General features: G+C 40.5%; 1 protein-coding gene across 3 annotated transcripts in view; it reads left to right on the top strand.

Annotated features, from left to right (window-relative positions):
• The window catches only part of OSTF1 (osteoclast stimulating factor 1), a 60631-nt gene extending 54722 nt beyond the window's left edge, over positions 1 to 5909 (top strand). For all 3 annotated transcript variants that reach the window (XM_089336718.1, XM_051846611.3, XM_089336717.1), the window contains 2 exons: positions 1426 to 1524; positions 5327 to 5909. In XM_089336718.1, the coding sequence (XP_089192844.1) occupies positions 1426 to 1524; positions 5327 to 5385 (158 nt within the window). In that variant the 3' untranslated portion in view covers positions 5386 to 5909. The remainder of the gene's footprint in view (positions 1 to 1425; positions 1525 to 5326) is intronic.
• The last annotated feature ends 8863 nt before the right edge of the window (positions 5910 to 14772 follow it).

The following is a 14772-nucleotide window of genomic DNA, read 5'->3' as shown; positions in this document are numbered from 1 at the left end:
TGACATGAGGTCATCATATTCCTAATTCAGCATGCTATTTTTTCTTTATTAAGTATTTTTGTGCAGTTTTGTTTTGGGACAGGTATTTTTTGCTTATCAAAGAGGGAGGGGAAGCAAATGGTACTCTCCTGCACCATGCCATAAAGCATAAAATTGGTAGAGCCTTCTTGGAAAGCAACCTAGCAATAGCTGGCTAAATTTAAAATATACTTAGCTTTACATTTTAGCACCACTTCTAGGAAACTCTTTCAGAAACACAGGGAAATAAATATGCTGGTCAAGAATGTTTATTATAGTATTTGGAATGATGAAAATTAGAAACAGTGTCAGTACTCCTTAATAAAATGGTGTTTAAATAAATTGTGAAGCACTCATAAAATGTTCAAATAGATTGAGTTATATTTATGCTGCTAAGGAAGGAGTACCATTGTATGCTGTTAAGTTAAAAAATACAAAATTAGAGCCCAGGACAAATAGTATAGATGTCTGTGAATGCCTTGACACACATTAGGGCGATAAGAACTCATGCCCACTTGTCACCAGTAGCCACCACTCTAGGAAGGGGGTTAAAGTGGTAGCAGGCAGGTGTGTGAAGGAGCAGGTTAAATCGCTGCTTGGGTCACCCGCATCCCACGTGAAGTACTGGTTTGAGTCTGATCCAGCTCCCTGCTAATGTGCTGGGAGGCAATGGATGATGGCTTAAGTACTTGAGTTCCTGCTACCCATGTGGGAGACCTGCATGGGCTTTCTGGCTTCAGCCTGGTCCAACTCCAGCTTTTGTGGCCATTTGGGGAGTGAAGGAACAAGTGATGGAAGATTTCCCTGTCTCACTCTGTGTCACTCTGCCTTTCCAATGAATGAATTAAAAAAAAAGAAGAAGAATGAGAAGATGAATGGTCCTCACTGGAGAGGGTAGAAGATGGGGATGAAATGGGACTTTGTTGGGGATACTTCTGTATTTTAAAATCTTTAACAATGCAAATGTATTCATGAATTCTGATGTAATTTTTAACACAATAACATGCTAATTTGCATGAGAGTATATTTACAAATGGGAAATATGTACCCCATCAAGCTCAAAGTGGATATGGAATGTACACTCCAGACCCTCATGTTGAGCCACCTGTACCCAGTGGGCTCTAAGAGCTGGTTTAGGATTTACCAAGGGGACAGTAAACTCCTCACTGAAGGGCTCCCATATAGTCTTATAGGGACTTGAGGGAGAAGAGGCTGTATTTTAATGGAGCGAGATGAACACAGGGGCAGCAACACACCCTCAGCGGAGACATTGTTTTGAGAGTTTACTTCTGAGTCAGAATTGTTCTCTAGCTAGTTTTGCCAAAAGTGACTAGTTTCTGTGAAGAGGATTGGCTGCCACTATACTATCTTTGAAATCACCTGATTTACTTTTCTTTTGTTCTGAAGGAGCTAGAACAGATTTAAGGAACAATGAGAAGAAGCTGGCCTTGGACATGGCGACCAATGCTGCCTGTGCATCTCTCCTGAAAAAGAAACAGGGAGCAGGTATTTGTTTTAAATCCCCCTTTTCTTCTCATGCCCTCACGATTTAGGTGGGTCAACTTGCTGTTGATTTGATTATATATGTTTGGTTATATATGATTATATACCTTTGATCTAATTAGAACCAGTATAGAGCACCCTCAAGAAAACAGAAGTTTGAAGAGAGGTATAGGCTTTTGTTGTTTTTAATTTTTTTAAGACATTAATTTGAAAGGCAGAGCAACACAGAGAAAAGAGACAGAGAGATAGGAAAAGAAGTCTTCCATCCTCTGGTTGACTTCCCAAAGGCTGCAATGGCTGGGCTGAGCTAGGCCAAAACCAGGAGCCAAGAACTTCAGTCAGGACTCCTATGTGAGTGCAGGAACCCCAAGTACCTAGACCATCATCTGTTGCTTCTCAGGCTTATTAGCAAGAAGATGGATCAGAAGCAGAGCAGCTGGGACTCTAACTAGTAATAGGTATGAGATGAGACATCCCAAGTAGCAGCTTAATTGCTGCACCGCAGTGCCCACCCATTTTTACTGTTTTTAAATTTTTTGTTGTTGTTCCTTATTTTCAAGTTTTAGTCATCTTGCTTTTCATGACAGTCCTTTTCAGAGTACCATGGTCTCCATGCCTTCATTTCAGATACATGTTTATGAGTGCTTATGAATAAATTTTTTAAAATTAGGTCTATAGCTCTGTTCTTACATTTTGTTTTTAATTTAAATGAGAATATCAGTAAGCTATAATCAGTTTTATAGACTTTGTTAAATATTTTTTAAGTTATCCATTGTATTCTGATTTTTTTAAAAAACAGTATAGATGTATATTCTTAAATCAAAACTATGTATTGATGTGGGAAAATAAGTGAAAAAATGAAAAAAGCTTGTGTGGTGGTTTTGAAAGGAAGGTGTTAGAACATATCACGTCATTCATGACTACTGGCTGTTTATCTGACCTCAGTTTGTGGCCTGTTGAACCCACTGCTCTCAAGATTAATTCTCACAAATGCTGAGAGGATGTGCTTTGAGACTTTTCCTTCCAACTGCTGCCTTTTTCCCCCTTTCCATTCGCTGTCAGCCTCCTGGCTCATGCCAAGCTCAGAGATGTAGAAAAGTGAAAGGTAGAAGGTTTGGGTGGAGAGATGTTAAATTACTTTATTTTTACTTTTCCAGTGTGTTTCTACTATGTTTGAATACTTTAATACCACTTTGAAGCCTAAACAAAAATTTTTTCAAATCAACAAAAACATTTTTTCCCACCATTTTCTAGAAAGAATTGAGCATAGTAGAAGACTCACCTCCTCAACTCCTTGGCACTGTTCCTTATTCCAAAAAAATTTTTAGTGCTGCTTCAGAATATAAACTTCAGACTGATTCATGTAGGAGAATCATCAAAATAGCCTTTGAGCAAGCGAATTCCTATGACAGACGTGAAGGACATTTGTTTCCCTCTTAACTGGAGGAACTTTCAGTTTTCAACCTGTGTTATAGCATACAGACTACTTTTCTTTTTTTACTAATTTAACTGAGTTCCCACTAATGTGTGAATGCTTAGAACACTAACTTCTTTCAGGTATCCTTTGTTTTATGAGAAGAGGCAATGCTATGCCCACTCCATTTTTCCATTCGTCGTAGCAGCCACAAAATAAAGGCAGGGCCTTGGTCTCCTGCTTTAGTTAATCAGTAGTGGTAAACAGTCCCCTCTCTTCATGGTCTCCGAAGGGAGTTTTCCTTATCTAGGATAACATCCCCATCAAAATCCTCCTCACAAATCTATTTTCCCTTATTCCAGATATGTCTGTGTCCCAGATTCTGATTCTGATTTTTAATCTCAGCTCAGATATAGTAAAAACCATTCATTAGTTTGGAGTTGCTTGTTTAAGCCATGAAAACTCACTGGCAGAACAAGTCTTTCTTGAAAATAGCTTCTCATTGCTGGGGGCTGGTTCAGTTAAGGAGCTGAGGAAGTATTTATCCGCTGAGCTTGTATGTCCTGGCTGCGCTGGGACTGAGAACCAGCGTGTAGGAGAGACGCATTTGCTTGAGCTGTGTGTCCCACTCCTTGGTCATCTCTGTTTTTGTCAGTTGGTTTAGATCTAAAGGTCTGATCTGATTTAGAGTCCCCTTATCCAGCTGTTTGTCAGTCTGCTGTCATGTATTTTTCCTTGGGAGGGAGGGAAGAATACATCGTATAGAATATCATATTCTTCCATCAGAGGCACATGATATCTGGTTGTCACTCTTCCTGTTACGTTAGCAGCTGCTTGTGATCATTCTCTAAATCTTTTTCTTCACTAATGGTTGCAAAATGGTGATACTCTATGTCCGTCCTTTTTTTTTAAAAAAAATTATTTATTTGAAAGAGTTACAGAGAGAGGGAAAAAGGGGGAGGGGGAAGATCTTCTATCCGCTAGTTCAGTCCCCAGATGACTGCAAGCCAGGAGATTCCTCTGCCTCACATGTTGTTAGCAAGAACCCCAAGGACTTGGGCCATTTTCTGCTGCTTTTCCCAGGCCATTAGCAGGGAGCTGGATCAGAAGTGGAGCAACTGGGATTTGAACCTGCACCCATAGGGGATGCCGGTATCGCAGGTGGCAGCTTTACCTGTTATGCCAGAGCTCTGGCCCCAGTCACTCCTTCCTCAGTCCTTAGCCAGGACTTACTATAAAGAAATATCTGCCCTTATCAAATCTCTGTTTACTCAGAGGTATGGTTTGTGGAACAGGGCAAAGTAAATACTTGTTTTGTGCTTATTATTTAAAGAATTTTCCTAATAATTAACTACTTATCATTATCTGAATGGACCCAAATGAATTCCGTTTGATGTGTAGTGAAATATTAGATGTGCTTAATCCATTATAATGGGCGACCTTATGGATAACCTGTCTTTGGCTAGTGGAGTCCTTTGCACTTTGGACACTGAACCGTTTTCCCATGATGCTGTCTTTGATGCGATCCTTGCCTTTTGGTGTGTTAAAGGTTCTAGTTCCTTCTCTTACAGTTCCCACCTCAGACTTGGATTAGTCAGCTGTCCAGTTAGCTTTGGGGAAAAGGATTTTAGAGACCATGACCTTGGTGTTAGTGATGTAACATACTGAGCTCTGGCAATGTGTCTGCTTGCATGCCAGTTTTCCTCCTACAATTACATGTAGGGTGATCTTCCTCCAAGAATCTGACCAGACAGTTGAATAGGTCAGGTGTCTTCTTTTGAGCCCTGCTCCGGGTTGATTTAAAACTTTCTGTTGTAAAAGGGTTTTGTTGTTGTTATGTTGGTTTGGTTTGTTTTTGTTCGTTTCAGTCTTTTGCTTCTGAGCATACTTTATTTTCAGTTTTTTCTAAAATGGAACTAAAGCTTCTATGTTTTCATTCTTTTGGTTTTCTGCCTCATTCATTCGTTCTTTCTACGCAGTGACCTTGCCTTCAGCCAAGGGCTCAGGCTGTGGAGCAACTAAAGCCACGTGCACGCTTGTCCCTAGGGGGAAGAGGTTGGCAGCACGTGTTCAGAGAAGAGTGGCTGCTGCTGTGTTCCGTGTTGGTCCTGGTGCCTGTGGCTGATGGGTTTCTCTTGGGAACAGGTGGCCCTCTCTTAGCGCCACATGACTTGCTCTTCTGCCTAATGAGCTTGCAGGCGATTGTAGTTGTCAGGCTCTGTGACAGCAGCAACTTCACACCCTGAGCAAGCAACCGCAGGAACAGGTCTTCAGAGAGCGTATAACCGCTGGGTTACAGTTTGTTGAATTGTTAAGAGCTTTGAAAGTGAAGAAAAATATCTGAGCAATTCATAATTTTTCTGGTTTGTTTTCCTTCCCCGTTCGTTTCAGATGCGGTTCGGACATTAAGCAATGCTGAGGACTATCTTGATGATGAAGACTCTGATTAATTCCATTCTGGAGCTTGAGATCTAAAATTTCTGTTGCCTTTGCCATTCCAAAAACCTTGTCTTTGCCAGAAGAGTGTTGGAAACTTTTTTTTTTTTTATAAAAGAATATATGAATGTGGCAGTGTTGCACCATGTTTGAGTAGAACATGTAAATGAATAGTTCTCATCTTTGGTTTGCCAATAAGTGACTAGTTACCGTGCTGTATAAAATACATTTATGTTCACCAGAGTAGAACAAGAAAAGATTATTTCTATTTATCAAGCTAAACGAAGTTTAAGAATCAAGATTTGTGTTTTTTTGTTTTTGTTTTTGTTTTTAGTTAAAGTTCTTTACCTCAAGGATTGAGATATTTTTGAATGGGTTTTTCGGGGAGGGGTGCTTATTATAATAATAAACCAGAATACTTAACAGAAATTTGTCAGCTATTCTGACAAAAATAAACATTTTAAGAGACTTTATTCCTTTTGTCTGTCTTTGTGGTATCCATCACTGCTGATAAATAAAGCTTTTTATATTTAAGTAAGAACTGATTTTATTATTTTATTTATTTTTATTTATATTAAGTTATTGCATCACAGTAGCCGTGTTTCTGTTCAGCTTCCTGTATCTCCTTGATCTGATTAAAGTCACGATTTTTATCATTGAAAAGGTACATGTCTATATAATTTTAATAATAAAGACTTCTTGTTTTATCTGTAAGGTGACACTTAGAGTAAAGAAACCCAGTTTGCTTAAGATTTGAGAGGTTAGAAAAATTGATTTCCTTATGAGTGATGCCATAGTTCTCCACATGGAGTAGTCAGGAGCCGTGGCACTTTTTTGCATTCAGTTTTTCTGCTTTGATGACATTTCTTTTCTCAAAGCACGGGTCTGGCTCGCAGTGGTTCAGTTTTTCGCTAGAACGTCAGCATGGTGTGGAGCCTTCTGTTACCGAGGTGACATCTTAGCTGAGGTTACGGTATTGTGTCACTACACGTGATGATATTAAAATTGTCCTGGCCATTGCAGTTTCCTTGACTCCAGGGCCTGTGTCTAGAAGCATGTTCTATAAGACTTCTGTGCTCATTTCAAAAACACTTTGGTGAAGAGAAGGAAATGCCTGAAGAAGGAAGTGAGTTAGCTCAGGAAGTGAATAGCTGCCTCTGTGCAAAGTTTCTCCTGTCTGTAACTCACTAGATCTTCCCTTTGTAGGTGCCTTGAGAAGAATACCCAGAGCAGCCGGCTCTAGGTTTCTCCAGCAGCCCAACTCGGCATTTGTAGAAAGGGGTGTGTATAGGCAGTGACGACAGAGAATGGTCACAATTCTGGGACTTCTAATAGAAGGTATTCTGTTGGCTTATTACATTTGACTTAGCCATTTACATTTCTTCATAAACATAGCCTTGAAGGTATGAAGTCCTTCTTGCAATTGTTTCTCTTCCTGCAGAACCTTTGAGTTTTGTGCCTTAAACAAAAGCTTTTGGAGACCCTTGCTCCTGTCATTTTTACTTTTCTCTACTTTGAGCTTGTGGTGAGTGTGGATACCACTGAAACCTTCTTCACTTTTTTAACACAGGCAGCAATAATGTAGTTAGTGTGACTGTAGATACTGTACAAATACTGTGAGCTTGATTTAGGAATATTGTTTATGTATCTAAGGCAAAGAAGAACGAGACTTCACTGTCACTGCTTTTAGCATTATTAAACCTGTGAGAGTTCTTGAAAATTGGCTGTCTAGGTTTCTGGGGGGTGAGGGAGGCCTTAGCTATATGCATGAGGTTTTGGTGAACGAGACAACTTATTGTGTTGTGGGTAAAAGTCCATGGGAAATGTAGTTTTGCTTTCTTGTTTATTCAGCTAGCTGATCTGAGCTTTCTCAGAGATACTTTAGTGCTGAGCTCAGCGGCAAAAATCAGTTCTAGGAACTTGCCACTGCTCTGACTGCAGAGGAGAGCTTTGATTGTGTTCTGGAAATGACTTGGGAGGTTCTGCTGTAACCTGAGCTTTCTGCGAGTCACTGTGGCCTGAGCTCCTTCCCAGCCATCGCATCCCGTAGATAGAAAATGCCCTCCAGTACACTTGGGCAGCTGCAGGTCAGGGAGCCTCATGAAAGAACAGTATTTTATCAGGGGTTCCCTTTCGCCTTTCTTTCTGGGACTAGTCAATTGTAAATCTCTTGTTTTTGACCTGCCATACATTATAGCTGTCAGCTTCTCTGTTAGGCAGCTCCCACTTGCTCCTTTCTTTCAGTAGATTAGCCCGGTTATTACCCAAAGGGAAATGTTGAGTGAGGCAGTAGTTGCCTTATTTTTGTAATCTGAAAACAGAAGTTGGAAATAATGCTAAAGGTGAAATTTCAGATAATTTTAATAGAAGGAAAGTATATTTTTGGCCGGCGCCGCGGCTCACTAGGCTAATCCTCCGCCTTGCGGCGCCGGCACACTGGGTTCTAGTCCCAGTCAGGGCGCCGGATTCTGTCCCGGTTGCCCCTCTTCCAGGCCAGCTCTCTGCTGTGGCCAGGGAGTGCAGTGGAGGATGGCCCAAGTACTTGGGTCCTGCACCCCATGGGTGACCAGGATAAGTACCTGGCTCCTGCCATCGGATCAGCATGGTGCGTTGGCCGCAGCGCGCCAGCTGCGGCGGCCATTGGAGGGTGAACCAACGGCAAAAAAGGAAGACCTTTCTCTCTGTCTCTCTCTCTCACTGTCTACTCTGCCTGTCAAAAAAAAAATTTTTTTTTTCATATAAGCCTTTTTCATAAAATGTTCTTTGTGTAGGATTTATGATCCACTGATATTTGCTGATATTGGTGGCCACTATTATTTCTCATCTTCGTAAATGATGATTTCTTTTCTGATAGGCTAACATTTACATCTGATCATCTGTATTTCTCTATTTACTTTGAAAATTTTCTCCACTTTTTTGTTGTTGTAAATATGTATATAGGAGTAATACATAGAACAGGAATACTTGGACAGCCAAACTTTATAAAGTGTCTCATTACTGAAAGCTGGGGTTTTAGTTGGAGAGTAGTGCAAAAAATTATGCTAGCCCTATTTTTACTGCAAATGCAGCTTTGGTGTACAGTTTTCTCAAGGAAAAATTGCAGACCTCAAATTTATGGTTTATATCTTATTTCTTAATAACTAGCTTTTACATCTGATCCTCCCCTAAAATGACATAAAATTAAATAAAACTACCATTTATTAAATGCCTAGTCTGCCAGATGCTGTGTGAGACATTTTCACAGACATGGTATCATTTGATGTTTATAGCAACCTCAGCAATGAGCATGGATGCCTCTATGTTTTTACAAAAAAGCTGAGATTTGCATAAGTTAAGTACTGGGTCAAGTTCACACTGCTTGAAGGTGGATGTGCAAGTCTCATGGAAACCTGAGCCTGTACATTTGCTGCCCACTGCATCTGCCAGAAGTTACCATTCACATCCTTTCAGTAGAATATAGGATATATGGGATAGACATTGGGTACAATGATTTTGACACTACTTGGGATGCCCATATCACATATTGGAGTGGTTGGGTTTGAGTTCTGTCTCTACTTCCAATTCTAGCTTCCAGTTAATATGCATTCTGGGAGGCAGCAGGTAATGGCTCAAGTACTTGGCTCAAGTACCTTCTACCTATGTGGGAGATCTGGATTATATTTCTGGTTCTTAGCTTTAACCAGGCCCAGCCCTGGCTCTTATGGGTATTTGGAGAGTAAATCAACAGATGGAAGATCTCTGTCTATCTCTATCTTTCTTTCTCTCTCTCTCTGCCTTTCAGATAAAATGAAAAATAAAAAAATGAAAATTATTCTTAAAAATTAAAAAAATACAGAAACAGACCAGCTCCTTTTCCAACTCAGCAACCTGATCTGAAGGAAATACCACTGTCCTCTACTCATTTAGAAGTATGGGGGAAAGAGGGATTGGCCTTGTGGCACAGGCATTCCATATCAAAGCAGCAGTTTGAGCCCCTGATGCACTGGGAGTTTTGTTGAATATAACATTTACTTTTTGTGAGTTATGGAGAATTATATAACTAGAAAAGAACTGGATATTATTGTTATTAAAGTGACCCAGAGCAAGTGGGGGAGAATTCTGCTTTACATTATTGGTTCTGAGTCATTTGATGGTCTTGAAAATCCATGGGTCCAATATTTGTTTCCTCATGATTTCCAATCAGAAAGGTATTGGGTATAACCAACTTGCTCTTACATTACGTCAAAATGGAAACAATCTAGTTATCCCTATGAGGTCTAGGTTTCAAGAATTCAGTCTCACAATGCCAATGAGATAAAAACAGGGAATCTAAGACACCTAGAAATGGAGTCACAAAATCATCATTAGTTTTGAACATGGCCAAAGAGTTAAGAACTGAATTGGATACTTCATAATCCACCCTACTAGGAAGTAAACTCCTGAGGCCACAATAAACGATCTTAAACCATGAGTGAATCTGAAATGCAGAAATGAAGCCTGTTTGGACAAAGAATTGCTTGAAGAATCAATCAAGGTCATTCATTGACTGAGACTAGAAAGAACTTCAGAGAAATCCACAGTCTTAAAATGTTTCTCTGTGACACTAGGGCTCAGGGGAAGCCTGGATTGCAGCTGTCTCCTGGTCATTTCTTTTCTCCATCAGGTTCTTATTTGTTTATTTGAAAAAAGAGAAAGATAAAGATCTAGAGAGACAGAGATCTTCCATCTGCTGAATCACTCCCCCAATGCCTACATTGCTGGGCCGGGCCAGCCCAAAGCTAGCAGCCTGGAACTCAATCCAGGTTTTCCTTATGGGTGGCAGGGACTCAAACTGCATGAGACATCACCTGCTGCCTCTCGGGGTGCACATTAGCAAGAATGCTGGATCAGAAGCAGAGACAGACACCCTAATATGGAATGTGAGTGTCTTAAGCCCTGTGTCAAATGCCTGTCCCTCACCCTGTCATTTCTGAGGCTGTGACATTGGACTCTTTGTATCTGTGACAAGCATAGGGTTATGCTGACTCCTTCTTTTGTGACTAAGATGTCATTGCTACATCCAGTTTTAGAGGATCATGATCAAGGACCTGATTTTTGAGAACCTCAGGTTACAGCATAACCCACTGTTGTTGCTCCAATGTCAGCTTTCTGGTGTGTGATGCCCCTTATCTGCACCGGAACACATGACAGAGCCTTCTGTTGAATCTTTAGATGTTGGGTTTAAGGAGGAGAGGGCACTCAGGGGTCTTCCACTTAGAGCTCAGAGTATGTGAGTGTGGTGTGGTGTAGTCAGAGGTTTTCACTGGGTCACTGCAGTCAGCAGTGCTGGCTGGGAGTATCTCTCCTGAGTCCTGTGCTTCTCAAAGAGTGTTTATATTTTGGCTTCCACTTACAGACACTGGATGGCATTTGGGATGCCTTTCTTTCATTCAAAATTAGAAATGGTTCCTTATCATCTCCTTTCCATTCTTTATTATGAATTAGCAGTTGTTTTTTCTGTAATGTTTTGTGAATATATTCAGTTCTACTTCTACCTCTAACTGTTAATCATACTGGAAAAATTCAGCAAGAAAACTGTGTAACTGCTAATGTAAGAATTGTTCTTAAATTTTGACCTTGAACAGTCCTTAGGTGTTACTCACTCTGTTCAATACCTTGCTCCGCTTACCCCCTTTTCCATAGCTGGAGTCCAAGGCCCAGAAAGAGCTTGCTGTCAGGAACATAAGTTAATGACAGTTGATCACTGAGTGAGAAATCATATGCAAAGGACTGGAGATGGTGGTCATGGGTATTTCCCTCTATATTGGTTATAGTGAGATTGTTTTCCCACTGTAAGCATTTTTTCCTTTCAAGGGTTTTTTTTTAAAGATTTTTTTTTGTATTTATTTATTTGAAAGATAGAGTTACAGACAGTGAGAGGGAGAGACAGAGAGAAAGGTCTTCCTTCCGTTGGTTCACTCCCCAGATGGCCGCAATGGCATGAGCTGCACCCATCCGAAACCAGGTGCTTCTTTTAGGTCTCCCATGTGGGTGCAGGGGCCCAAGGACTTGGGCCATCTTCTACTGCTTTCCCAGGCCATAGCAGAGAGCTGGACTGGAAGAGGAGCAGCCAGGACTAGAACTGGCACGCATATGGGATGCCGGCACTGCAGGCGGAGGATTAACCTACTGTGCCATGGCACCAACCCTTCCTTTCAAGGATTTTTGTAAGTACTTTATATTCAGCTGTCTCTATTTTTCCTTTTCTTTTTCTTCAATTACATTTTAGTCGCACATAGGGAGATGGGAAAGGTCTGATTAAATCAACTGGTATTTTACAACTTTTAACTCCTGAAAGCATCATTATTATGGAAACAGAATGAAATGCTAACCAGAATGAAATGTGAGATCATGGAATTTATTATTTGTGTTTAGTGGCTGTTTCCTCTTACCTCCCCTAGGTAAACAGGAGTTGGATGTCTCGTGCCTTACATTTTATGGCATCTTAATCACTGTAATTTGTTTTTTTAATTTATTTTTTTTTTCCACAGGCAGAGTGGACAGTGAGAGAGAGAGACAGAGAGAAAGCTCTTCCTTTGCCGTTGGTTCACCCTCCAATGGCCGCCGCGGCCGGTGCGCTGCGGCCGGCGCACCACGCTGATCCGATGGCAGGAGCCAGGAGCCAGGTGCTTTTCCTGGTCTCCCATGGGGTGCAGGGCCCAAGCACCTGGGCCATCCTCCACTGCACTCCCTGGCCACAGCAGAGAGCTGGCCTGGAAGAGGGGCAACCGGGACAGAATCCGGCGCCCCAACCGGGACTAGAACCCGGTGTGCCGGCGCCGCTAGGCGGAGGATTAGCCTAATGAGCCGCGGCGCCGGCCGTTAATCTCTGTAATTTAATCTCATGAGTATGTCCAGTCACAGAATGCCCGTGTTTTCTGCACTTCCTCTCTGTTTCAGCTTCAGCAAATGGCATTTTTATTTATAAGTTGCTTCCTTTTTAAATTGAAGAATAAGAACTAAATATATTGAATGTATGGTAGCCTTCTTGTTTAGACCCAGTGAGGAATTTTAAGACTGGAAGCATGGTTTATAGGTAACATTTGAGTAAATACTGTGGCTGCTATGGTTTGTTTTCTACCAAGATCCTGGTAAACTTTGTAATGATTTCAAATGAGTAAGAATACAGGCTATTTTCACTTCTTCAGTCTTTATTGATATGCCTTGTTTATTTTAATGGTTTGTATGTAATTTTCATTGCAATGTTAATAATGGTTTCACATAAATTCTATAAATGCACAATAAAATCTTATTGTGTTCACATTAGTTTGTGGGTCCCCTCTATTGCACATGATTGTGGTTTAATCCTAAAACTGCAGCTGCATCCAGTATTGTCTCATTTTCCTTTTTACTGCTAGCTGTATAATAAATTTTATTTTCTGTATAAGTCATTTCATTTCTCTCTCAACATAATTTCTTTGTTATTGGAAAATACGATACTCATGTCTTAAGCAGTTCAGTTATATATTATTTTCTTGGGGCCGGCACTGTGGCACAGTGGGTTAAAGCCCTGGCTTGAAGCGCCTGCATCCTATATGGGCACTGGTTCTAGTCCCGGCTGCTCCACTTCTGGTCCAGCTCTCTGCTGTGGCCTGGGAAAGCAGTAGAAGATGGCCCAGGTCCTTGGGCCCCTGCATGCACATGGGAGACCCAGAAGAAGCTCCTGGCTCCTGGCTCCTGGCTTTGGGTCGACACAGCTCCGGCAGTTGCAGCCATCTGGGGAGTGAACCAATGGATGGAAGACCTCTCTCTATGTTTCTACTTCTCTCTGTAACTCTGTCTTTCAAATAAATAATAAAATAAACCTTTAAATATATATATATATATATATTATTTTCTTGTCCTCTATTTGATAAAAATCCCTGAAAAATTTCCTTATCTTCATTTTAATAACTAGATTTTAATTGTGATTTGAAGGATGGCTTATTATTTGACCCTTTTAAATTATTTGATCTTCAAAAATGGATTACCTTATGCTGTTTCTTAAAATACTTTTAAACTGCTATTTTATTTTTAAAACAAGTTTTTTTCTGATATTATTAACATATAATAAAGTTCACCTGTTTACCATGTACACTTCAAAGGCTTTTGGTATGCTTGCAGAGTTTTATAACCATCAACATTATCTAATTTATTTTAAAAAATGTATTTATTTGAGAGGTGAAAAGGCAGAAATAACTGCTATCTGGTAGTTCACTCCCCAAATATACAAAATAGCTGGCACAGGCTGAAAACAGGAGCCAGGATCCTGATCCAAGTCCCCATATGTGTGGTAGGAACCCAACCACTTGTGCAAGTGCTACCACCTGCCAGGTTCTGAAGTCAGGAGCCAGAGGTGGGTATCAGACCCAGGCAATCTGATATGGGATGTGGGCGTCTCAGCAGTCTTCCACAAATGGTGGTGGGAAAACTGGATCTACTCATGAAGAAGTCTGAAACAAGACCTCTACCTTACACCTTATCTAAACATCAACTAAGTGCATTAAGGCTCTAAATCCATGACCTGATACCTCAAATTACTAGAGGAGAACACTAGAGAAACTGCAGGTCATTGACATAGGCAAAGACTTCTTGTAAAGGACCCCAGAAACACAGGCATAAAAGCAGAAATAGACACATGGGATTACAACAAGCTAAGAAGCTTCTGTACTGCAAAGGAAGCAATCAACAAAGTTAAGAGGCAACCAACAGAATGGGAGAAAATATTTATAAACTATGAAACTAATAAAGGATTAATATTTGGGATCTATAAAAAGTTCAAGAAACAACAACAACAAAACCCCAGATAAGAAATGCACAAAGGACATGAACGGGCATTTCTCAAATGTTGTGGTGCAGAGGGCCAGCAGACAAATGAAAAAGTGCTTAGGATCACTAGCCATCTGGGAAATGGGAATAAAGACCACAGTGAGGTTTCATCTCACCCCAGTTAGAATGACTATCATCCAAAAATCAAGAAATTATAATTGTTGGCAAGGATGTGGGGAAAGGGTACCCTAATCCACCATTGGTGGGAATGTAAACTAGTACAACTATTATGGAAGACAGTATGGAGATTCACCAGAAATATGAAAACAGATCTACCATATAATCCAGCCATCCCACTTTTGGGAATTTACTCAAAGAAATGCAGTCAGCGTACAAAAGAGTTATTTGCACCCCATGCTTATTGCAGGTCAAATTCACAATAGTTAAAATATGGATTCAACCCAGATGTCCATCAACTGATGACTGGATAAAGAAAATGTGGTTTATATATATACCATGGAATGCTACTCAGGCATAAAAAAGAATGAAATCCTGTCTTTTGCAATAAAATGAATGCAACTGGAAACCATTATGCTTAGTGCAATAAGTCCCCAAAAAACAAATGTCATGTTTTC

This window comes from Oryctolagus cuniculus, chromosome 1, assembly GCF_051225735.1.
Source record: "Oryctolagus cuniculus isolate XC-2025 breed Fujian yellow rabbit chromosome 1, ASM5122573v1, whole genome shotgun sequence".
NCBI classification, from domain to species: domain Eukaryota; kingdom Metazoa; phylum Chordata; class Mammalia; order Lagomorpha; family Leporidae; genus Oryctolagus; species Oryctolagus cuniculus.
Note: the sequence above shows the minus strand (reverse complement) of the source record. Positions and strands in the feature narration are given on the sequence as shown.